At 46.8% G+C, this 23,447-nt stretch overlaps 4 protein-coding genes across 4 annotated transcripts; 1 reads left to right on the top strand and 3 right to left on the bottom strand.

Annotated features, from left to right (window-relative positions):
- Nucleotides 1-214: 214 nt before the first annotated feature.
- LOC128268254 (xaa-Pro dipeptidase) lies at nt 215-23,033 on the bottom strand. Its single transcript, XM_053005303.1, has 9 exons — nt 22,730-23,033; nt 9,500-9,718; nt 7,072-7,263; nt 5,316-5,363; nt 4,982-5,043; nt 4,862-4,906; nt 685-1,399; nt 463-614; nt 215-400 (listed from the first exon to the last, which is right to left on the bottom strand). Exons 2-9 carry the CDS (start codon nt 9,689-9,691, stop codon nt 367-369), a joined length of 1,440 nt encoding a protein of 479 aa, XP_052861263.1. The 5' UTR covers nt 9,692-9,718; nt 22,730-23,033; the 3' UTR covers nt 215-366.
- Nucleotides 1,417-4,087, bottom strand: LOC128268253 (FAST kinase domain-containing protein 3, mitochondrial-like). Its single transcript, XM_053005302.1, has one exon. The coding sequence runs from the start codon at nt 3,903-3,905 to the stop codon at nt 1,836-1,838; it is 2,070 nt and encodes a 689-aa protein (XP_052861262.1). The 5' UTR covers nt 3,906-4,087; the 3' UTR covers nt 1,417-1,835.
- Nucleotides 11,266-17,067, bottom strand: LOC128268255 (uncharacterized). Its single transcript, XM_053005304.1, has one exon. The coding sequence runs from the start codon at nt 16,912-16,914 to the stop codon at nt 16,510-16,512; it is 405 nt and encodes a 134-aa protein (XP_052861264.1). The 5' UTR covers nt 16,915-17,067; the 3' UTR covers nt 11,266-16,509.
- On the top strand, nt 21,995-22,710 carry LOC128268256 (bolA-like protein 3). Its single transcript, XM_053005306.1, has 3 exons — nt 21,995-22,116; nt 22,211-22,300; nt 22,436-22,710. The coding sequence occupies exons 1-3, from the start codon at nt 22,072-22,074 to the stop codon at nt 22,616-22,618; spliced, it is 318 nt and encodes a 105-aa protein (XP_052861266.1). The 5' UTR covers nt 21,995-22,071; the 3' UTR covers nt 22,619-22,710.
- Nucleotides 23,034-23,447: the final 414 nt, after the last annotated feature.

The following is a 23,447-nucleotide window of genomic DNA, read 5'->3' as shown; positions in this document are numbered from 1 at the left end:
TAAGTAAGATTACTTGTTAATGGGAACAGTGTTTGTTTTTCTCAAACTTGTTCTAACGGCCAAGCCAAGAAGAGTTCCGAAAGACCACCACAAACAGGAAAGTAACACAACCGCCGCCGCGTCAGTATGAGATAGTATCACAATAATTAATCAGTGGGTTTCCATTTTTCGGACACTTCGGCTGCTAATGAGAGTTCACCACTTTTCATATGCAAGAAATATATACTTTATTGATAGACCATGGACCAAGAACGCAGTGATATGCCACTTTTCGTCGATTGATGGCCAATAGACAGTGAACCGATCGCCACTCAACAATTTCAAAGTGGCTCGGGACACGTAAATAAAACACCCCATCCGTCCGGTTTACTTGGCCATCCAGGCTTCGATTTCTTCAACCCTGAAAAATGGTAGGAAAATATTAGATGTGGCTTTCCGCAGGCGCTCGCCGTATGCGCTTACGTTCTCGGAACGAGCGTAAAGTTCTCGATGCCCGTCTTCGTAATGAGCACATCGTCCTCGATGCGCACTCCACCGAACCCGCGGAATCGCTCCAGGTTTTCCTTCACCAGAAATTTGCTCAAATTCGGATCGGCGAATGCTTTGTTGAGCAGCTAGAAAAGGCGAAAGAGGTCATTTGAGGTCACGTCAACCCCAAATTCCCCACACCCGGTTCACCCTTACCGGTTCTATGAAGTAACAGCCGGGCTCGATGGTAAGGTACATGCCCGCCTTGAGGGTACGGGCCGTCCGGAGGCGATTGGTCCCGGCACGGGTCGAGCGTTCCGGGCAACCCGGCAAATAGCCGCCCACATCGTGCACGTCGAGCCCCAGAAAGTGGCCCAGCCCGTGCGGTTGAAAGATGGCATTCAGTCCGGCTTCCATCATCTCATCCACGTCGCCCTGCAGCAACTGGGCGGTCCGCAGTTCCTGCAGCATGACCCGGTTGGCCAGCAGGTGCATGTCGATCCACGAAACGCCTTCACGGGCCGCCCCGCAGACAGCATCCCGGGCAGCCAGCACGGCATTGTAGACGATCTTCTGATCGTCGGTGAATTTGCCGTTCGCCGGGAAGCTGCACGTTATGTCGGCCGCATACCCACCATAGTTGGCACCCATATCGAACAGGCACATGGCACCGTCGCGAATCGCGCAATCGTTCGGCGAACCGGCATGGCCGTAGTGCAGGATGGCCGAGTTGGTGCCCGCGCCGCAGATGCACGTGTACGACACATGGCGGCAGCCGCCGACGGCGTACGAATAACGCAGAAACTCAGCCTCCGCCTGATACTCGTGCATTCCCGGCTTCAGCGTCTTCATGACCGCTTTGTGCGCCTCTGAAGACACGCGGGCGACGTAGCGCAAGACCTCTATCTCGGCGGGGGACTTGACGACACGGCTGCAATTGGCACAGGATAGCACAGATCGATAGTTAACATCCACATTTGAACAGAAACTTCATGTAACTTCAGTAAAACATTTGACAAAATGGCATATCATTTTCGAATGTCCTACACTTTCCTTTATTTTGAACACGTAAATAAAACTACACTTTGCTGACTACATTACAACAGTACAACTTTCTTGTACTTGTAAGCATTAACTGAGAACTAAGTTTAAATTATTTTGAATTGAATAGCAAATTAAGTACGTGAAGCACAGCGGCCTCATTTGACGCAGATAGCGATTTATGTATTATTGGTTGTATTTGTGTTTTTGGTTTCTTGCTGTAGTGTCATCAGTTCATTTAATCTTTGGAAAAGCCGCACAGCGGTTTGACTATGACTATGACTTACTAACAAAATTCATATCACACGATCGCCATCCTACGTTCCTTACGGCGTCCCGCCGGTCGGATCACGGTTCTCGTCCGGAGGGGGCAACGCATCCAGGGCGCACTTCATTCGCTCCACCAGATACCGGCGCAGTTCCTTCGGGTGTATCTTGAGCCGGTAGAGTGCATCGAACCGTAGTGAGACAACCTTCAGCCCGAGGCGCCGCAGGTGCCGTATCCGCATGACCTGCGGGCCACTCAGGTACTTGCCGGTGCTGTCAAAGTACTCGGGCAGGTGCACCAGCACGGCCGCATTAATGTTGCGCTCCTTCATCGTGTTCATCGAAAAGATGTTCCCCAAGCCCGCCGGATGGAATATGATATCGACCAGATACAGCGAGTTGACGGGCAGATGCTGCAGGACGGAGAACTTCGTCATACACTCCGGCCCTCCGGCCAACTCTTCCAGTTCGGTCGTGATGTAGTTGACGATGCGCTTGATCCGGCCATCGTGAAACACGGCCTTGGCCGAATGGTCACGGGGCAGTAACGGACCATCGTAGTCGGCACACTCGAGTGTCAGGCCCGTGTCGAACACCTTCAGCTTGCCCCGCACGGTATCCAACCGATCCGGGCGGGTTTTGGCGTGCAGCACGTCGAGAAAGTATGGGTTGAAGATCCGGTTGACAAAGTTAAGCGGATAGCGTTCCAGACAGAGGTACGTAAACATGACATCGATCACATCGGTCGGCGGGATTTTGCCAAAGTGCAAGTCGACAAACATGTTGATCGTGTCGAAGAACTTGATCGCATTGGCGGGCACAAAATCGAGCGCACCGAACGGATAGAAGAAGGCGCGCACGTGGCTCGGCTCCAGCAGGGCGTAGTTGGCGATAAAAAACTCACTGCACCCGTTCAGGATGTGAGCGTTGCGAAGCCGGAACTCCTGGCAGTGCTGCAGGATGGTGACGATCAGGTTTTGCGACCCAATTTTGACGCCCTTCGCCCTCACGTACCGCTCCAAGGCGCGCTCGATCTGCGCATCCGAGTAGCCCAGATTCGTGAACGCTTCCAACACTGCGCCCAGTTCATCTTCGGCCACCGCGTGAATGTTGGTGTTGAGCCAACGCGCCAACGCTTGCGTCACACGGTACGGCGACAGCTTGCACACGACCAGGGACTGCAGCACTTCGATCGTGGCGTTCGGCGACATCTGCCACCAGAGCATCGTGATGCGGCGCTCCAACACGGCCAGCACCGCCCGGCGGCTAACCTTCAGACACGGCAACATCGTGAACACGAAGTGTACGTTGCGCTCCGTGATGGACTTTTCCTGGTCGGCGACACCGCTCCAGAACTTCTCCACCATCTCCGGCCGGCGGCACTGTGTCAGCACTTCGATCGCGTCGCAGCACTCTTCGATCGTGAGCGTGTTCTCGGAGCACCGGTACACCAGCTCGTTGCCCAGCATATCGATCGTCTTCGGCAGCTCCAGGTAGCTTCGCAACTCATCCAACAGATCCAGGATGGCTTTGGCGTCCGCGTGGTACACGATGGCGTTGACGAGCCCCTCGAATTTGTTGGCTTCCTCCAGCTCTTTCAGTTCGAGCAAGTTCCCCACCTTCAAAATCTTCTCCAGCGCCCGAATGGCCACCTCTGGTGCAAGGCCGTCGCGGTGGCACTCGTCCAGCACCGTCAGCACACCCTTTATCGAGTGACATTTGTCGATGCACTTGATTGCCTCTGCTTCGGCCTCCGAAACGGGTGATGCTTGTTGTTTGGAGCTGTCCACCCTGGTCCGTTCTGGCGGTGGTGGCGGCGGTGGTCGAATAACTTTATCCGAAACGAACGACACGAACTCGTCCTCGCCGATTTTACGAACCACAACCGGTAGCTCCTGAATGTCGCACCCTTGCTGCACCAGTATCGTCGCGTTGCGGACAAACGTTTTTCTGCCGGACGGCACATCCGTGGCCGTGGTCGGCGGATCACCGTCGCCGGTGTCTTGTGACGAGAAGGTGCATCTACTACCGGTGGCACCGCAGACCGATGGGGGGGGTCTGTAATACTGGAACGAGCCCGCGATTCGATACGAACGCAGGGCACACCACATCATGTTCCGGTGCGACATTCGGTGACGGTGTTATGTAAAGTTTGCGTTGACGCCAAGAGAGTTGTACACTTTGCCCAGGCCAAAAGCAAAACACATTCGTAGGCCCTCAGTCGATGCAATTTGCCATTCCACCGCAAAGAACAGCAGTTGCAGTAAGTTTTTCTGATTTTAGTGCAACCTTGTTCTGCACGAAACAGAAATGCAGAAAGGTGTGTTGCAACCGATCGTTTTCATCATCTGTCATGTGCGCACGTAAACATTGGCAATTTTGACAGCAAACGCGCGAACTGTCATTCGAGCGATAGAGACCCTCGATTAGATACGCACATGTGATTCTGGTTTTATGTGGTATTTCAAGGTTTAACTGTCCAAATTACAGTTTTCAAATCAACACAAGATACATTTACTGATTGTGTTTTGTGCTGGTTAAACGCAGCCATCCACTAAATCCAAATATTTTTCAATAATTGAACTATCGTTGGTGCCGGCACCGGAGGAGAAGATCGTCATAGAAATGATCCTAGGCGTTCATCAACCCGCTGTGCCGGTTGATGGCGCTAATTAAATTAAGGAACATTCAATTAGCGTCTTTAGAGGCTATCGAACTGCATGTTAACTTCTAGAAGAGAATAAGCCTCTTCTGCCTCTTTTTGAATGTAATATAATATTGTACTCTAAATATTTGGTTCTTTGATTTAATTAGCAATCGCTGCAAACCGGGCAAGCTGAGAGTATGGCGAGTTAAGTCAGTTCGTCACTAGTAATTAGTAGAACGATGTTAAGCAAAAACTTTTTACGAACGTAATCAGACTCAGTTTTAAGTCATTCAGAAGAATGATCACGCGATAACGACCTCGAGACACAAGTGGCACAGTAATGAGAGGTGTATTGGTTTTAACAGTTAACACTTAAGATTGTAAGAAGGATAACCAGTTCTATAGAATAGTTAAGTTCAGTTAACGTGTTCAACTCACCATTCCGCTATGACCGGGAACAGAATATCGGTGTCCACTACGAAGCTAAAAATAAAACCAAAATAAACAGTGGTACAGTTTATTTTCCATCATTGTGAGTACTTTGAAACCGCCCCATACCTTTCGATGCCTTTGAAATAAGCCGGTTTGGCCACCGAACCGCTGTCGGAGTTCGGGCCACTCTGCAAAAGACAACGGCCAATAATTGAGCGAAATTCGTGCATACTTTTTAATCATGCGTTCTATTAGACGACGTTAGATCCAGGTGTGTTAATAAACAGTTTATTGTCACTTCATCGCAGAGAAGGGAAACGGGTCGAAAAATTTCCATTACAGTTCATAAGCTTATTCGATTAGTAATTTTGTATTTATGTTTCAACTAACACCAAAACACCTCTGGAGTTTCTTATTGAAAACCTGTCATCATTGCACAATATTAGATTATGTTACTTACCAGCAGTAAAAGCACCGACGGTTTGCTATCCTCAAGTTTTTTAGGCATCTGTAAAGGGTAATGTTAAAAAATGATCCAAAGGTAAAGTGCGAACTAGCAAATTGAGCTAACATATACAACTTCAAGCTCAGCTATCGTGGCCGTTTGCAATAACTGGGAAGTTCTATCTCAAAAAATTCTCAATAGATTCAAAAAAATCTCAATAATTTTACGGATGTTTCCAAATACCGTTCGAAATAAGCATTCGTTGGGTGAACCGGATAAGGCCAGTTGCCAGTATTTTGAAGTAATACTTTCGATTCTCCGAAATGTGTCATCATACTTTGTGATAAGATAAAAAACCGTCGTCGAATCAGTAAACATCAGACGGTTCAGCTGATTGTTACATTTTTAAGGCGTAGTGCTGATCAAGGTGACAGGCCTTTGCTCCGACCCGCCGCCATCAGCGTGCACAGGGGCACTTCCGCGGTTTGTGTTGGTAGGATTCACCGTACTTGAGGTGAGATTAGCCGGCTACAATTGGACGCTGAGTGATGACCTTAAAACGCTGCCTGCTACTTGTGGCATATCTTGGGAACCCAATATGCGCCTCAGGGGATTGCCTCGTGCAACAAAACATCAACAAATAACTCCGGTAAACAAATGTCGACGCGCAGTTGCGTTCGGCGGACGGAAAGGTGACACGCGCACACGCGCTGCCAGTAGGTCCTGCTTAAGAGTAACGGTTAGCAGTAATCTCACCGCTTTCCATTGCTAGGCTGCCTGGCTAGGACTTTCATTCGGTCGTGCCATATGATATATACCCTCTCATAGCTAATAATCCCTACTGATCCTTTGTTCCACTCGAGCGGACCTTTTAATTTTGAACTACAAATGATCTACGGCATTGGAGGGTCTCGGGAGTGCGTGACTGTACTACGCAACTAGTGGACACCTGAATTACTGAAGACAAAAGGCAATCCTGAAAGTCATCGCCTACAAACTTGCCAACTGTCCCCTGGTAACCGACTCTCACATTACATCAGCAAGTACAGCATTTTTCTGCGAACATTTCACGGATGGCGGTGAAGGGATTGCCTATGGACGGTAATTCAAGTCATGTGCAATAGTGAGGTCCGCCAATGTCAACAAACGACGCCCCACGTGTGGTGCGAACTGCTCCATTTGAAAAAGAAGCAAACCACGGGCGCGAAAAAAACGGCCGTTGGGTTTGTCCTGTCCGACTTGGGAAGGGAGAAATATTAAGTTTCGTTTACTTTACGCTGAGCCGCCTTAAACCAGACATTCAACGTCTCTCCCACGGACGACGGTTGACGCGGCCGCGCATGTCTTTGCTTGCTTCGCTTTGCAAAGTGGGGCAAGGAATTTGAACTGGCCAAACAATGTTGTGAACGCGCGCGCTTCTTGGTCGCTCGCGGTCCGGTCCGGTCTGTGGCTGTGTGAGAGTGTGTGTGTGTTTGTGTGGTCGGTATGTGAGCGAGCGGGTCGGGTCTAAAAAAACGGTCCAACAGCAACGTAAAAGCATCGGCGGAAGGAAGTGCCCGGCAGACGATGCCGGCGTCCCGAGGAGCTGTAAATAATGGCACATGTTTATACATGTCTCGACGGTGTACATACCGCGGCCCCATGTATCTTCGTTTGTTTACCACTTTGCCGGGCCGTGGCCGGTGTTGCTAATTTTGTACGCTTTTGTGCTGCTGCTGCCGTCCGTTGCCGGTCGTCGCGATTTTGCTGCCGGGAAATTCCTATACCTTACCTCATCGGTGTAGTACACGGCGTCGAGCTCGTACTTGCTCTTAAAATCAGCCAGCCCGAGCAGCGGACCCATCCAGACGGCGTACTCTTCCGGCAGGCGCGGCACGAACAGCGAGGCGCGTCCGGTGTTCAATTCCACGGTTCCGTAGCATCCCGGCTCGGTTACGCCAAACAGATAGGTGAAGTACGATTCCTGGAAGAAATGCAACCAAAGCGCTAGTAATTGTTATGCTACTCAATACACGACGAGCTCACTATATAGGGAAGTTCCTTGTAAATCAATGAACTTAAAATAAGAAGAAGCAATAGGTGCATCACGCGCTTACGAGAACAATTCGATAGCGCGGCTATATTTTTTAAACTATGCTCATTTGCCTCTCTTCATTTAAATAAACTCCTACTTTGTGGTCGAAACGCATGACCTTAAGTCTGAAAATAATTGAAATGCCAGCACTACATTCCCATTGAGTCGTTATCAGAATGCTGTGGGATTGATGGGAACACCCTGTGAACAGCACGACGACGGACTTGTCTTGTCTAGCCAGTTTACGAATGTGTTTTGCAAAACTCTAATCAAATGAAAACAAAAGCGTGAATAAATCGCGAATTAAGTTTCCCGATTTAAAACGGTCGATAGCAACGTCGACAGGAGCTGACCGAGCTTCAACAAGCCCCCTCTCTTTCTAATTTCTTCGCTGGCCACTACGTTCTAAATTCTCGCACTTCCGGTCTCGTCGTTGGCCTTGAAAGTTCGTTGTCTGGTAGCACGCACGTGCCCCCTTGCCTGCTCGGGACTTGCGCGCGCGGCGTCAATTCCACTGACGGCGCAGTCACTGACGTTGTTAACGCCTCGTGTTTACTATCAATGGGGTTTCTACGATTTTTTTTCCGATCTCCTTCTTATTCCCACGATCCCGATCGTATGTTGCCGGTTATGTTTTGTCAACAGAGATTGCTTAGATGTGTGTTGCCTATATTGCCGATCGTCGCCAACGCATACCCTCTTACCAAAGATAGACCGTTGTTGTCGAGGTTTCTTGTTTTATTCAGCACTTGTTGATTCACTGAACCTCCTCGTTGGACGAGAGAGTAGGACCGAAAACGTATGTTTGGCTAGCTAAAATATTCTGCGCCGGGGAACGAGAAATACCTTTACCCCTCTCGTGCTTATATTCGCCCATTAAAATGCAGATTAATTCGAACCAATCCCTCGAATGAGGAACTTACACACAGGCGAGTTTGAGCAATGACGCAAAGATGTGTTCAAAGTAACAATAGTCTACTTTGTTAGTATTTTACAGCATCGAGAGTCTAAAAATCTGTGTTGTCTTTCGAATATGCTACCGTTTCGTTTGAAATTCTCCTGCAGTGAGGTTGGCGATTCCATAAAAAACACATTGTTGCCCACGTCCAAGCTACAAACAATAACGTGAGACGCGCACATCTGGCGCTATTTTTAGATGACCCAACACATTACATTGTAACGACTCTCGCGGTGTTTCTCCTTAAATTCAATATTGAGTCAAAAACCGTTCTGAGAGCATTCCCCTTCGAGCGTGGCATTTCTGGATAGTGGCCAAGTCTCGTAGTGGCGCATAATGGAGCACCGAGATTATAGAGATTCTGTACAATGTGTCTTGAAACCATCTCGAGACTAAGCCGGTTACTACAAGGTACTTACCGCGCAGGTATGAAAACTGTAGTGTTTTCCCAGACCTTTCGTGAAATGAAATGTCCAGATGTGTTCCGCAACAAAAGTATCGGGGAAGCAAAAGGGCGCCAAGTTTAAGAAACGTCTCTCAGTGGAACGATTTTGAATGGGAGAGTTAACGCGCCACCAGAACTGCCACCGCGACCGACGGTTCCCAGCCGAAATGACACGTGCAAACAGGCAATGAACTTTTCAAGGTCAACGACGAGGAATGCTCGGAAGGGCAGAAACTACCAAGAGCGTAGGTTAGAACGAGGGTGAACCCGATGAATAACTATGGCCATTTGCCACTTCTTCCACGACTAGCAACATTGGAGAGGAAATTAATAGTACTAACTCCTTATCAGTATACTTCTAATCCAGCGCCGCCATTTTGAATCGCTGCTTGGAGCTAAATGACCGAAGAATGTGGTGATGCAACATGCGCTCCCGATTGCCTTTCTACGCAGCATTCATTGCCAAAATTGCCTAATCTGCCCGCTATAGATTTTATCAATGAACCTCAACTTTATACATGGAGCACCAGCGGAGCACCGTGTGGCATGTTTCTACTCCGTACTGGGCGTTCCACGTTTTTTATGGCTGATCTGTGCGCTAATCTTCTTCATTCAAATATACTTGATTTTATGTTCGGTTGTTCGGCTCTATTGGGAATGTCATTTGAAAAACATCTAATGAACGATGGGTGAAGACTTGCGTAACCATGGCGTGCACTCACCTGCCGGAACACGTAGTCCACGTCGGTGTCGTAGTGACTCACGTTATCGCCACCCTGGAGCAGCACCGTGGGGTTGGCGTTGCCGCCGAAGTTGTGCGCGCGCTTCAGTTCGTTAACCACTTTCAGTCGATTGTCCCGAAACAGCGTCATCGGGATCGAGTGCGTGTGGGAACCCATTTGGAAGAACGCCATTTTTGGTGGTGCTGCTTATGGACCTTCCTATTTACACAATTAGAATCACAAACGAAGACGGAACGCTGAGTAAATCTAGCTTATCATTAGTCATAGGTTCAGATATTGTATCCGCCTGAGGAACGTTTCAATAGGGTGTTCCAGATTGCGTTCGGTCGCTAGACCAGCGCCAGGTGCTGTTCGTGATAAAACCTATTCGATAATCGGAAGATGACGCTGGGTGGCGCCCATTCACTACACGTGACCAAAAATACAATCGAAGGTGAAGCAAAAAAATCGGTTGCCATCGGATGTGGTTACCATGCTTTTTGTTAAACAACTAAATATTGGGGGTTTGTCATCAAGGTTCACGAAATAAAACGAATTAACGAAGAACCCTTTCGCGGATGTTGGATTTTCACGTTACAAACAATTGATTTCATAATGTCTTGTAAACTGATTGATAAAGAACACTAAAAACTTATTAAACCCAAAACAATATATCAATCAACGACATCTTACGGTTTTGTAGGTCTTTCTTACAGAAAGCCTTTGACTCAACCTACAAAAATTACAATTAAATTAACTACAATCGGACAATGAAGTAGGAAAATGTGAACGAAACGCACCGAAGTTGACATTCCTCTCGGGTCGTTCAAGTATTGGACTAAAAATATAAATTTGATTTAAATCAAACAAAGGTACAATTGTGTACATACCATTCTTGTTATTGTTTGTGAGAGGTGCTCAAATAGACTTTATTTTTAAGAACATGATACAACTTTTTACATTTTGCAATTTGTCCCCTTTGAGAGTCGAGAAAACCGTTACACACAAATAAGCATGCAGGTTTATGAAGACTCTTACAATCCCTGTTCTAAAAAGATAACGATTATCATATCTGAACGACACACACGTGTCTTCCGTCGGTGCAATCTTTCAAATTCGTATTTATTAATGGGAGCATGTGTGGTAACGTGCTTCGTCGTAGAGCAGTTGATCTGGCGGTGGCCGTTGTTGACGGTTTAGTCATAGTGCGTAATTTATTTATTCAATGAATGATTTGCTATCCTATTCTGGTTCAATCTTTTAAAACTTTGATGTCTCAACCAATTTTTTTATATTCCATACATACCTATTGTGCACTTTTTACAATGTGTAAGGTAAAACAATTAAAATTGGCAATTGATTCCATTTATTTCACCCGAACGGACTACCTAAGGATAAAATCGCGATGATTGGTTTTAGAACGTACAACAAAAATGTAAGACTTTAGAACTTCGATCCACGAGTTACGATAGTTAATCTTGAGAGACCACAATAAATCTTGTTTTTTAGGAGCAAAAGTAAATGAAAATGCGGTTTGCAACTGTGGACCATGATGCCCGCTTTGAACGGTCCAACACGTGCTTATTTCGTTTACCGAATAGAATTTCTTTCGTATTTAATTGTTCCGGCGTTGCGTTGGCGCGTAGCGTTGAGAGAAAAGGACCAGAAAAAAAACACACACACATGGTGAAAACCAATCTGAGGAAAACTGTGTTCGGAAAAAAGACAGAAAGAACCGTCACTGAAGAAATAAAACAATAAAATCGAACGTTTTCATCGCCTTGCGCGATCAACACAGTTGAGTACGCGGTCGGCACAATTTTCTCTATTTATCTTACTATTTCTCTTCATCATATACAGGTTTACAAGTACGAGAAACAAAAATCTAAAAACAAAAAGGCTGTTTTTTTCTCTTTCACTTATGATCAATTTTCTCTTTTTACTATTCCGTACGCTGCTCAGAGTGTATTTGTCGAACAAGCACTTCTTCACTTTCCGATAGGTCCATCTGCCATATTTAGCAAATTAGTGAAAAGAATGAACGAATGAAAACATAAACGAGAGAAGAAAAGAATGCGCAGTGATAAAATTCTTACTTATTAGTAGTATCGCGTTGATCTATTCATCTCTGATAGTACATAGTATGATAATTATGTTTCTATTGTTTAAACAAAACTAATCGTTGCGGTACAGGAATTCGTTTACGGCCAACAGTAACTAGTATGCTGTTTATTTCTTTTCGCCAACTAAACAATAAAAAACGTATTAACGCGGATATTCTGTCAGCGGTGTACACCGTTGCGGCAACTGGAGGAGGCGCGTAATTACCAAAGCGGTAGAGTGTAATCGAAACCAATCCTAAAACGGATTTTAATACAGACACAACAAACGCAAGGATATGTGGCCCGGCGGGGGCCACTTTGACGACTTAAAATGCATTATACTTATGGTATATATGGGTCGTTATGTTCTTTTTTGCTCGTGCTCGCCGCCTCTGCTAGAAGTGAATAAAATCTTTCGTCCTGTAGCCGGTTCTACTTTACTGCACTGTCTATTTATAATAGTCCACTTATTCACGTTTGTTCTATTCATTTTCAAATTTTATCTATATATCTTTCATTTATCTCTAGTCGCCTACTAATGCGTGTTTGAATGCAATACCACGTCGTTTCTAGGAAAGGGTTTTAGAAAAATATAAAATCCATTCGATATTGTGTTAGGATGTACTCGAATGGGAACTAAAGAGAATTTTCAAAAGAAATACCTATTAAACTAAATTCTATAAGTTTTGCGGTGAGCGATGTTTCTGTTAGTATAACTAATCGAATATTCTGTTGTAGCTTCTTTGACGAATGGTGGTTTTTTTGGGGATGGGTCAGCGCGCCCCTAGCTGATGTTACCTGCCCATCACGTGTATCTGCTTGCTTGCCTGCCCGCCTGCCTACCCCTGCCTCTCCAACGTAACGTGCATCAGCACTTTGAATAATTTATTATTAGTGTTAGCCTATCTAATCAACGTGTGCTCAGTATTTACAAGCGACACTCGAAAACGCGAGACTGTTGTTGCAATTGGAATAGTTTCCTCCCAAATGTGTTATGTCTCCTTACAAGGACTTTTCAGCAGAACCATTTGGGGACGGGATTACACCAAAGGAAGAAAATAATGTTCCAAACTAGCGAACGAGATGCAAGTTACTACGGGGCGTGTACTAGGGCACGCACCTCAACCCTGCCCTGCCAGAACACACTGCACTCTGAGTGGCGGCTTCACCATTGAGTGTTAAGCATTACCCCAAACTCAATTAATTTAGAGTGTACACCAAAAAGCCGCCCGAAGCTGTTAAGAGACCGATATTCAAACTGTCCCCTGCCGTCCATTTAACGCGCTGCACTGCACTTAAAATGCACCCATCGTTATCGTTAGTCTTTCTCGTGGCATGTCTTCATCGTTTAAGAGCGTCCTCTTTCCCCCTAAACGGTATCAGTCTTTTTGTTTATTTATGTGTTATTATATTATAAGAAAATGTGTATTACTTAGAAGCACAGCCACTCAACTGAAGATTGATGATACAGTTTTAAGAGTTCAATGTGGAAAATCCAAAAACCAATAGGCGAGAGTGTTTTGCTTTCGTAGCGCGGGCCGGCAATGCCAAAAACAAAGAACGCGAAATGAAGGACTCGGCCGCGTCCACCAGCAAAAGGTAAGCTACCCATAACCCATAAAAATAGGTACGAAGATGTTACGCGGTGGAGCGTTGTGGTTTTCTGCACATTGGCAATGGTTGCTAGACTACCACCGGAACCATTTACCGTAGAGCGAGAGGAGCACAACAAGGGAACCTTTGATTGTTTGACCGAATCAAATCTCGCCAAGTCGCCTCTGACACTCCACCGCCCCCAAATATTTACCACATATTGGCCCTCCATCCAGCTTTTCGGTTCGTCAACACAGTGTTGTGCTGCACTGTGTTGCCACAAATTTTGCTTAGTATCTAAATGAATGGTTATTTAAGTGCAGTGCAGTGCAAGTGGTGCTTTAATGTATAGATGCGTAAAGAACCCGGGAACTAACAAGTTTATCATAGCGCAGGTTGTCAGGAGACGTCGAACAAAACTCTTTCTTATCACACAAGTGAAGAACTGATATTGAGGCTTGGCTTTTTTTTGGAAACGTTCAAAGGATATTGATTTCTAAAGCTCAAGCCCGAGAGGTAACGAAAGTCACTGTAGAACAAATGCATCGATTGGTTTCGTGAGTTTCGAACAGTTCACCATTGTTATGTTAATGGGAATAGCTGTATCAATTTTGGCTGTTAAGAACTTCTAGGGCAGTTCTCGTCTTAGGGTTCACCATCCTTTATTTCTGTATAGGTTTTTACCCTTTACGCTGAAGCTCTTTGTGGTGGAGGGCGTTCGTTGAACATCTAAACCTAGAGGTTCGCTACAATTAGGTAGACTTATTCTGAGACTTAATTAGCATCTGGGATAATTCTAGGACTCCGGAGAGGAAAGTTCTCAGGACTGAAGGAGTGTATCAGATGGTCGCCAGTTATCTGCCCCTGAGAGCTGAAGCTCAAGTTCGTGATCTGTGGTTCTAATTGATGATGGCTGCCAAGCCAAGACATCCTCAATGTCACCGGGTACACCGGGTGCTTTGATCCTCAGAAGATCCAGAAAACACTGGCCATCCGTCAGTCCAAAATCCGGACGAGAACCATCCTGCCCATTTCTGGGGCTCCTAAACTCCACAATCTGATGCTTCTAATGTTATGCAATTAACTTTAACGAAGGAACTGGGTACCGATTCTCAAATCAGTGCTATGAAACGGAACGGAAGTTCGAAGACTCAATGGAAAAGGGCGCATATTCGCAAGGATTTTCAGAAGGATTATGGTTCGTTTGAGTTCGTTGACTGCAGCAGCTACGGGGAAGCGCACAAACAACAACGAAAACAGACAGATGTTTTGGATCATTCATGGAATGAATCGAAAACCGCATCATTGATTGAATGTTCTAGAACTTTTGGCGAAGTCCAACACCGTTCTGTTGTGGGAAGGAAAGGCGATGGATTAGCGAAGCTCCCAAGGATTTTGTGGTGGTGGATGTAGATGTGTACATATTTGTGCACAGAGTGAAGTACTTTTACCGAATAAAGCCATGGCCGGCGCCCTACTCTATCTCTTGTTCTCTCTCATCTCAGAGTGCACAGACACCTGGGGACCGTGGGATAAACATAAAAAGCAAGTCGGCCATCTTTACATAGCTGGCTTAACGCCCGCTATCTCTCTCTCTCTCTCTCTCTCTCTTATTCAATCTCTATTGCTCCCTTTCTTGTTCTGTCGGCTCTCTGTTGACCTGTTTCTTACTCTCAGGCTCTCTGTTTGGGTGTGTCGTTACGCTAAACCGGGGTTTGTTGACCGTGTCTCCCAAAAGAAACAGAACGAAAGGAGTAGGGGCACAGAAAGAGCGAGAGAGTAAACATTACACCAACGGATGCCTTCGGACGTGCTTCCCCTGGCCTTGTTGCCTGTACTTTATCAGCCCGTCCATGCTGCTGCTGCTGCTGCTGCTGCTGGTGACCTATGGCCGAAGTATTGCATCATGCACGGGCTGAGTTTGCCCAGTTCCCGTGCTTTCCACCACAGTGTACGGGGACTACAGTCTACTACTACTACGTGAACCTCATAACCCTTCTGGCGTGCCCCAGATACCGGTCGCTTTACCGACCTTCAAAAGCCAAACATAGCAGCAGGAGCTTTTTAGCGCAACCGCTCTATCGATTTTAAATGATTATTTTTGTTGGCGCCTATGCTTGCATTTCGCGGTGGCGGAACGACACCGTGCCTTTGCGCGCAGCAAATGTGAGCGTCAGGGTGAGAATACATTAGACATGCATTGCATAATGTAACGAAACTATGCAATGTTCTCGGCAATAATTTGCCAATTGCGCCCATTCCGTCTGGTACACGGAGACGGCAACTCCACGAAGCAGCAAGTAGGTCCCCCACAGTTACTCACCAACTTGCTTTTGCTCTGTGTCCGTGGCTCTGTTGGTAAACGCGACGTCGTCCACAGAGTGTATGAATGGCGCGCGCGCTCGCAAAGAGAGGCCTTCAACCGTTCCCAGACGTTGGACTTCGCGCGAGAGCATATTTCTTTTCATGTGTCTACGCGTTTTCCACGCCAAGATCGATTCAGAAGAAGCCGTTGAGAAGTTCTACGGCATAATGTTGTGGTGGGGGCCCCACGGACAGGTTTGACGAATCCCTTTACACTTCAGGGCTGGACTTTGAATGCGACTCGAAATGAGATGTTCTGGCTGGTGGCAGTATGCACATTTTATGTACCGAGACAAACGCATGTGATGTGTACTTCAAAAAGCATTCTGAAAGCCAGCAAAAGCTGCCAGAGCTATTTTTGGTTTTTTCAGAATGCAAAGTAGTTTCCCCGAAAGTGTAGTCTAGAGCAAAATCAAAAAATGGATAGATCTTCAATCCTTCGAATAAGCTGGAAAACCAAGCTCCAAAAAATAAGGGACTGGCTCTCTTTCTGGTGGGCAGTTCCGATTGTTGTAAACAAAAGCGTACCGCAAAAGGAAAACAAATAACTATTCCAGAATAAAAAATTACAAAGAGACCTCGCGCGCGCCTCACTTGATTTATCTCGGCCATAGGAAAGTGAACCTCGGCCACTACACACACACACACGTACACACAACGTAATTCGCATTGGGCAGAGAGAGATGTTTGCCCGTTGAGTTTTCTTCCCTCGGCCAGAGCAATTGTGTGAAGGGGGGCTGTGTGAGGCTCTGCTATGTTACGGGGGCTGTGTGCACTTACTATATGGAGATAGATGTAACAATTTAGATTACTAGAGTTCACCTAAGTTCCTCTACGCATTGTGTATGTCTAGTTTTTCATGTTTTGTTAATTTTGTTTTATCCTAGGCTGTCGTTCTCGTTTTCTTCCTTGTTTGTTTTTGCTAAGTGGCACGCCTGCGCCCCAAGTTTCTTAGGACTCTAGCTGACACATGACCACGATCGGTGAGCGCGACGAGTCCTCGTCGCTCTCGTAGAAGTAGCGCTGCTTGGGCGACAGGCCGTGCTGCAACCGGCGCACCGCCTCCTTCACCAGGTTGTTGTTCTTCAGCAGGGTTTGCAGAAACTCGTACGGATCGTCTATCGTCTGGTCGTCTTTCTTTTTCGCCTTGCCGACGACCTTTTTGTCCGCCGCCCCGAGGACACCGACGCCGCCGCAGACCGGTTCCGACCACGAGCGGCACGGTATGTGGTAGGGCGAGGGCCGCGAACTCCGCGTCGGCTGGTGGGCGGGTTTCGCTTTCAGGCGCAAGTTTTCGCGGATCTCGTGCACCAGCTCCTCGACCGCCAGCACATCGTTCGCCTGCTTGCTCGGCATGTTGTTGCGCGGTTGTTTTGCTTCACCTTCTCTACCAGAGACCAACAATGGACGGGATTTTGATGGTGGTGGTGGTGGTGTTGCTCTCGTCCGCCCGAACAAACACTGGATGAATCACTGGATCGCGAAAAGCGGGACGCACCAAGCCCCGGATATATCTTGCCACCTCACACACAACCAACTACGTCATCCACTCTGTCAGCTCGACACAAACACAGAGACACGCGCACACCTTCTTCTGTTTTTCTCGAAAACGTCGCGTCACAACGTAGGCTGAGAGAGTACGAGAGCACGAATTTTCAACACAAACCACGCCTCGCTGTTTACACAATAGGGTTTATCCGCGGGTTGAGAAGTCTTGAGCCAAAAATTTTCCGTCTTCCGAATCACGGTTCCGGGGCCTCGGCCTCGGACAACAAACAAACAGTCGATGGGCGTACGCGGTATGTGTGTGCACACACACACGTCACGTCACGTCGGTGAGGCCAGAGAGTCGTCTCTTCCGAACTGAACTTGGTTTCCGGGGGCTTTCACCGCGCGCGCAGGGCTGCTTCCCGTCCCGTCGACGCTCCGGATTCCGGTCGTTTGGTAAGCGCGTACAAGCACACACACACAGCGACTCTATAAATGACTCCGCTTTCCGCCGTCGTTACTCACGGCTGGCTGGTGACGGTGAGTCAAGGCTGCCGTTGTTAGTGATGCGCAGCAAATGAGGTGCTGTTTTAAACAGGAGTCCTGCCGCACACGGTTGCTACGATGATAAATGCTTCAATTGACGGTGTGTTGCTGCGGTGTTGCCTCTTCTAGTCGTCCTTTTTTCCGTTTTGCTTCGAGGGCTAACTAAGTTGCCGCTAATGTAAAGTAGTGTAACCTTAACGCTCTGCGTTTTCCGTTTCCTTGTGTCGGTGTGTTGCTTTCAGCATCAATTAAACACTTATTATGTTTCTCGTTTAGTTTCCTGCGGCCCGTTTCAATAAGTTTACTCTATATATCCTCTATAATTGGTGTTGTTCCACAGTTTGCGCACCTGGTGCACCTGCACGAGTCATTAATCTAGAGACGGTTGTGTGTAGAAGAAGAAGAGTGCCAGCTCACAACCAACGGACGGCTCTCGCTGCGCCCGTCACCTTTCTTTTACGCTCCAACAACAGCTCGACAGCAAAACAACACCCGGTACGTCCGGTGGCGGCGGCAGCAACGCAAGGTGGGTGGGTGCGCGCGGTGCGTTGTTGACTGTTTCTCTCGCAGCGCGCTCTGTTGTTGTTTTTGTTGATGGCGAGACCGTGCAACCGGCAAGAAAAGCGAGACGGATAACGCGTTAAAAGCCTGCGGACTGCTGCGAGCGAGGGCAATGTTTTCAACCGCAGCGGCGAAGGGCGGTGTGTGTGGTGGTCGTGTGATCGGCCGTGGGAACGGATACACCCTATACTCTGCAGCCCGGTGCCGACTCTTTCGCCGCCGTGTACTGGAAAAGTTGTGTTTTCGTGTCGGCCTGCTACCGTTTCTTATTTTGATCAACCGTGAATTACGGTCGCTGAGCGGCGGCGGCTAGCGTTACCTTGAGTCGAACCGATAAGCTTCTTTTCTCTGTCTTTTTCCGCTTCTTCACTCACGCGTTCCAAATAATAATATATGCTCCAAACGAACGATGGTGACGTTGAGCGACTTTCTTTCGATTTGTGAACTGACACTTGTAGTAGTGCGTTGCGTACGGCAAAACAATGCGCCCAACACAACGATGCACGTCAACAAAACACAATACCGGGTCCTAGTAAGACACACGTCCGCCGTGGATCGATTGGGCAGCAACAACACAGTTCCCGGGAACAGGGAAAAGTATGCACACTCTCCGAGCGTTGAAACTGTACGCGGGGACACGCGGATGATGTGTGTGCTGCCGTCTCCTTTTACCGTTTCCGATGCTGCGCACTCGTGTTTTTCGTTTCTTTTTTGCGAACAACGTAGCACAATACGCGTGTTGGTTAACTCCTTTGTGTGCTATCTCTTTCGCACCGCTTGCTGTGGTTGCCTTAACTCTGTGTGGGTTATTTACAGAAGAAGCGAATGGACGCGTTACGTGCGCGCGTCTCAACCGACCGATGCTTTCAACTCGAACCGACTGAACCGACTGAGTAGGCTTCGGCCAACATTTGTTTTCGTTTTTAGCCAACCTTCATTCGTCGGAGCACCAACACCACCAACGGCCTGCTTCGAGGCGAGTTCGTCGGAGTTCGTTTCGCTGCCGAACTCGCTGACTCCACATGACCGACACGCACACACACACACGTCCGAATCGGTTACGGCCGCACCCGGGACCGATCACACGATGGCGGCGTAGGCAAACAGCGCGTAGGAAGTTACACAACAAGAAAAAAATCAACACCACGACCGCGTTCTTATTTCAGTATCTGGCAGTTAATATCGTGTTCCCGGTATTTTTCCACACTTATTTGGGAAAAACATATATACAGAATATGGGAAATGCCATTCGTGGGTCGTTTTTCAGGCCGATGGCGATGCACAGACGTAAACATCAGCCCACATTCGGAACATTCGAGTTTCAGCCGGACACACACTGTGCCGCTGTGTAAGTGCGCCTGCGCGCTTCAGCACCGAACCGCTCGGTTTCCCAGTACAACCGTTTATTGAGCGTTTTTTTTTTGTTCAATGAAAATCCCAGTACCTCTAAAATTAGGCAGCAACATATAGAGCGCGCCTTTGAGTAACTGCGGTTTATGTTTAGGTTATTCCTCTAAAGTTCGCACTGTTGACCGTTGACGTTGGTGCAAACTCTGCCGCCGTCTGTGGTTGAAGTTTCGTTCATGCGGAAAGAGCAGCACAATCGTATAGTAAAGTTTTCAAAACATTCACAGCCCTTGACACATCGCGGGCCCGGGCCCGGGCATTGAAACTGGGTGGCAATGTGAACACGTTACGACAGTGGTGGTGGTGTCCGTGAGGGCCGCAAATGGGAGCAGATCCCGCCACACCACCACGCCATCGCCGCTTGCGATTTCCTTTCCTCTCTGTCTTCATCTTCATCGCACTCTCGCGCTCTCTCGCTCTCTCCTAGCCGGCCACATTTGCGCCACGATGCGCGGGCCGAAAAGAATGTAAATAAATCGTTCGAAGCAAAACATTCGAACCGCCGATGGGATCTCTGCTGTGCCGAAAAGAGATCAACGTCCACATAGCCCCCAATACCTCGCCCGGTTTAGTCCCCTGTCTCTGTCTCTTTTCCCTCAGACCTGTATTATTCATACAATACTTGGAACACTCCCAATGGGCAGCGAAATTCCTGTTTCCCACAATACGACCGGGCGGGCGGGCTTTTTCGTCTCGAGCCAGCGTGACCATGCAGAGCACATCGCGTTGCATGTGTGTGCGTCACGAAAATGGCTGCGTCGTAGTAGTTGTTGCTGCGATGCTCGGACTACTTTTCTGCCAACATAAGCAAACGGCCGCGGAGGTCTCTCTCTCTAGGAGCGCGCTAATGTTTTTGTTTTGACGCGATCAAAATATCGAACACGGTCCGAGGGGGGGCACATGTCTCGCCGCCCCACCCCGCCGCACCGACGACCGACCGCACAGAGCGGCCATGATGATACGTGATGCGATTGGCGAATGGATTAGACGGCGCATTGCAAAATATCCCCGGCGCCGCCATCGTGCCATTGTGAGAGTTGCTCTCGGGGGCTTATAAAAAAAAAGGGACCGCCCGGCGAGGTCACCCGATAAGGGGCGCTGGCAGCAGTTTGCAAAACAGTCGGACTGAAAGAGAAAGCGACCGCGGCCGGCTGTGAGAGAGAAAGAAGAAACTTTGTCGAATCTTTACGGCGTGAATTTTACCTTCTTGCAAATTTTAGCCCACCGCGACCGGCCGTCTTCATTCAATGACAGTTTTTTTGGTTTTGCAAGCGTACATAAAATGGCAACGTTTCTGGCCAGCGGTTTGGGACGACCTTTTGGAGAGCCGCTGTTTAATTTTCTTTAAAGCGTGCACCATCTTTTGAGGTTTCAATCCATTTTGGATTGCTTTGATAATACTTTTTATATTTTCGTTTTATTTTTCCTTCAGGTTAACTCGGAGTCGATGAAGAATGAAATGATAAATGCTAAAGATGTTAAATGTACACATTCAACAACCGAATTTTTGTAATGACAGAAAGCGTTTGACACTTTAAAAAGGCTTACGTACCTGAATAAATGTTTAGCGTAGTGCTAGTATAGTTAGACAATCCATTTCCACTCCATACTAGGATATTTAACTAAGCCAGCGTTATTGTTTCAGAGACAGCAACAATGTACTTTAATTGCTGTCGGGTGTGCTACTTGATTATAGCTTTGATAGAAACTGTGTAGAGCTGCAGTGACTTCAACAAAATAGGAACAAAACTTTGAAAAAATCTATTTAAAAATATATATATATTAAGACTAAAGGCTGCAATTCCAATTGTAGCAATTTCCGCAGTAGAATTTCCGCGCTGTGTTCCCGTCGGCGACAATTTAGGTAACGACAAACAACATAAGCTGAAATTTGTTTGAAGAACCTTTGTCACGGTGCTGGGTGGCTTTAGGCGAACGTACGAGCAATCGCTCTTCAATCACGTAAATATTTTCCTTCGGCATCTCCCCGATGAACTGTACATGGCACTTCCGGTAACAATCGCCAATGTTCCTTAATCGCCTATCCCTGGCATCATTCGATTAGACACGTACTCTTTAGAAATGCAAGATGATATGTTTCATGCTAAAATGTAGGGCAGTGTTTGAGCTGCAACCAGGGCCTAATTCTGTAGAATGATTATATTATATTAATGAAATATTATATTATATTACCACGTTATATGAAACATGTTCGAAAACTTCCGTCTTCACTTGTTACTAGACTCAAACTTAACATACTCTAAATCTATATTTCACTTTGATCGAAATGTTGGATCAACCGTCAAATACGGTAACCAACGGTAATTCGAATTATGTAGCGCAACGCCTCTCATTTTGGTTGTCAAACGATTTAGACCAGTTCTGACATTTGCGGTTTCATAACAAATAATTCGGCAACACGGTCCGTCTGAATCTGAACCACATTATTTAGACAAGGATTGCCGGCAAGTCTGAATCCAATAGATTGTTGGGATTTCTAACTAAATCGCCATGAGCGGAAATATCTTTCGAATTTACGGCAGCCGCTATATCTCGGTGAGTTGGGTACAATTGAAAACGTACCGTTTTTTTTACTAGAGCTTCAGCACAACTTGCGTAAAGCAGTGTGATAGTGTGAACTTTTTTCTAGGTGCTGAGCCGTGTTTGGGCAGGAAACTCACAAGCTGTAAAAAGTTCCGAAGAAGCGCTCAGGAAAATACTGGAGGTCAAATTTCCCCAGGTACGTTGGGCGATAATATTTGTTCGTGTGGCAACAGAAGGGGAAATCGTTGATTGATGAGCTCTCGAAGATTATCTTATCGTTAGCGACGGAACAATGAAACTAAAATAAGTCGTGTCTTTTCCATATTGGCAGGCAAAGAACATCGTAGTCAGTGATATCTCGGGTGGATGTGGCTCAATGTACGAAATTTTTGTGGAGACAACAGAATTCAAAGGCCTGTCTACCGTCAAGCAGCACCGACTAATAACGGAAACTCTGAAGAATGAAATTAAAACCATGCACGGCCTGCGGATACATACTTCTGTTGTTGATTAGAAGATCAGATGATAGCCTCAGTTTTAGAATGTTTATAGTTTAGAATGATAGTTTCAGAATGCAACAATAAGAACGTAGTGTAGAGAATAGCATTTCAATGTTGTTACTTACGATTTGCTAGTGGTTTTGCGGCCTCGGATCGCTGGAATGTTTTCTGCTGGACAACGTAAATTTAGCACCAGATTCGTCGGGACACCCACAATCGACTACGTCATTAAACTTGGCACATTTAGCATTAAAATGACTGCTTTCCGCCCACTGCTGTGGTCACAAATACGCGCTTTACAAGGAATTTTATATGAAACCAATCCTTCACCGCAAGTAGCGTTATCACTGAACCAATTTGCCAACCAACAACGATTATCTCTGCGGTTACAGCCACTTAAATAACAAAAGAGAGCGAAGACAATCTCATTTACGCATTTGTTTTGTTGTGAGAGTGATTTGACAGTTCTGATATCATGACACTTGCTACGAGGGAAAGAACGAAGAAGAAACTTCTGCGTCGACTGTATTTTTGGTGTTATTTCAACGTACTCCGTAATATTTTACAACTAACTTAGCTTAGCTTACAACAACTAGCTTATTGTTGCAAAACTCTCCCCGTTTCAAAATATTGTTCAAACGAATCGGATACGATTGCACATGAATGATAGTTTTACTCATAGATGGCGCCATAATTTATCGAACACGATGTAAAAATTAAACCGTAAATTTTTAAAATTTACGATGCTCTTTGAACGCAGAATGCGAAACTGTCTCGCTTTGCGAATTCTTAAAACACATTATAATTCATATAAAAAAGAAGCTTGTTGATTGCATACCAATA

This window comes from Anopheles cruzii, chromosome 2 (genome assembly GCF_943734635.1).
Source record: "Anopheles cruzii chromosome 2, idAnoCruzAS_RS32_06, whole genome shotgun sequence".
Lineage (NCBI taxonomy): Eukaryota > Metazoa > Arthropoda > Insecta > Diptera > Culicidae > Anopheles > Anopheles cruzii.
The sequence above is the reverse complement of the archived record's forward strand: the minus strand, read 5'-3'. Positions and strand labels throughout refer to the sequence as shown.

Excerpts from the sequence above, each read along its gene's own strand:
- LOC128268253 (XM_053005302.1), bottom strand. The coding sequence starts at position 3,905 with ATGTCGCACCGGAACATGATGTGGTGTGCCCTGCGTTCGTATCGAATC.
- LOC128268256 (XM_053005306.1), top strand. The coding sequence starts at position 22,072 with ATGAGCGGAAATATCTTTCGAATTTACGGCAGCCGCTATATCTCG. Across the intron at positions 22,117-22,210 it reads ACGGCAGCCGCTATATCTCG|GTGCTGAGCCGTGTTTGGGC; the intron begins GTGAGTTGGGTA and ends ACTTTTTTCTAG. Across the intron at positions 22,301-22,435 it reads TGGAGGTCAAATTTCCCCAG|GCAAAGAACATCGTAGTCAG; the intron begins GTACGTTGGGCG and ends CCATATTGGCAG.
- LOC128268254 (XM_053005303.1), bottom strand. The coding sequence starts at position 9,691 with ATGGCGTTCTTCCAAATGGGTTCCCACACGCACTCGATCCCGATGACG. Across the intron at positions 4,907-4,981 it reads TATTTCAAAGGCATCGAAAG|CTTCGTAGTGGACACCGATA; the intron begins GTATGGGGCGGT and ends TTTTATTTTTAG. Across the intron at positions 401-462 it reads TTTACGCTCGTTCCGAGAAC|GGTTGAAGAAATCGAAGCCT; the intron begins GTAAGCGCATAC and ends ACCATTTTTCAG.
- LOC128268255 (XM_053005304.1), bottom strand. The coding sequence starts at position 16,914 with ATGCCGAGCAAGCAGGCGAACGATGTGCTGGCGGTCGAGGAGCTGGTG.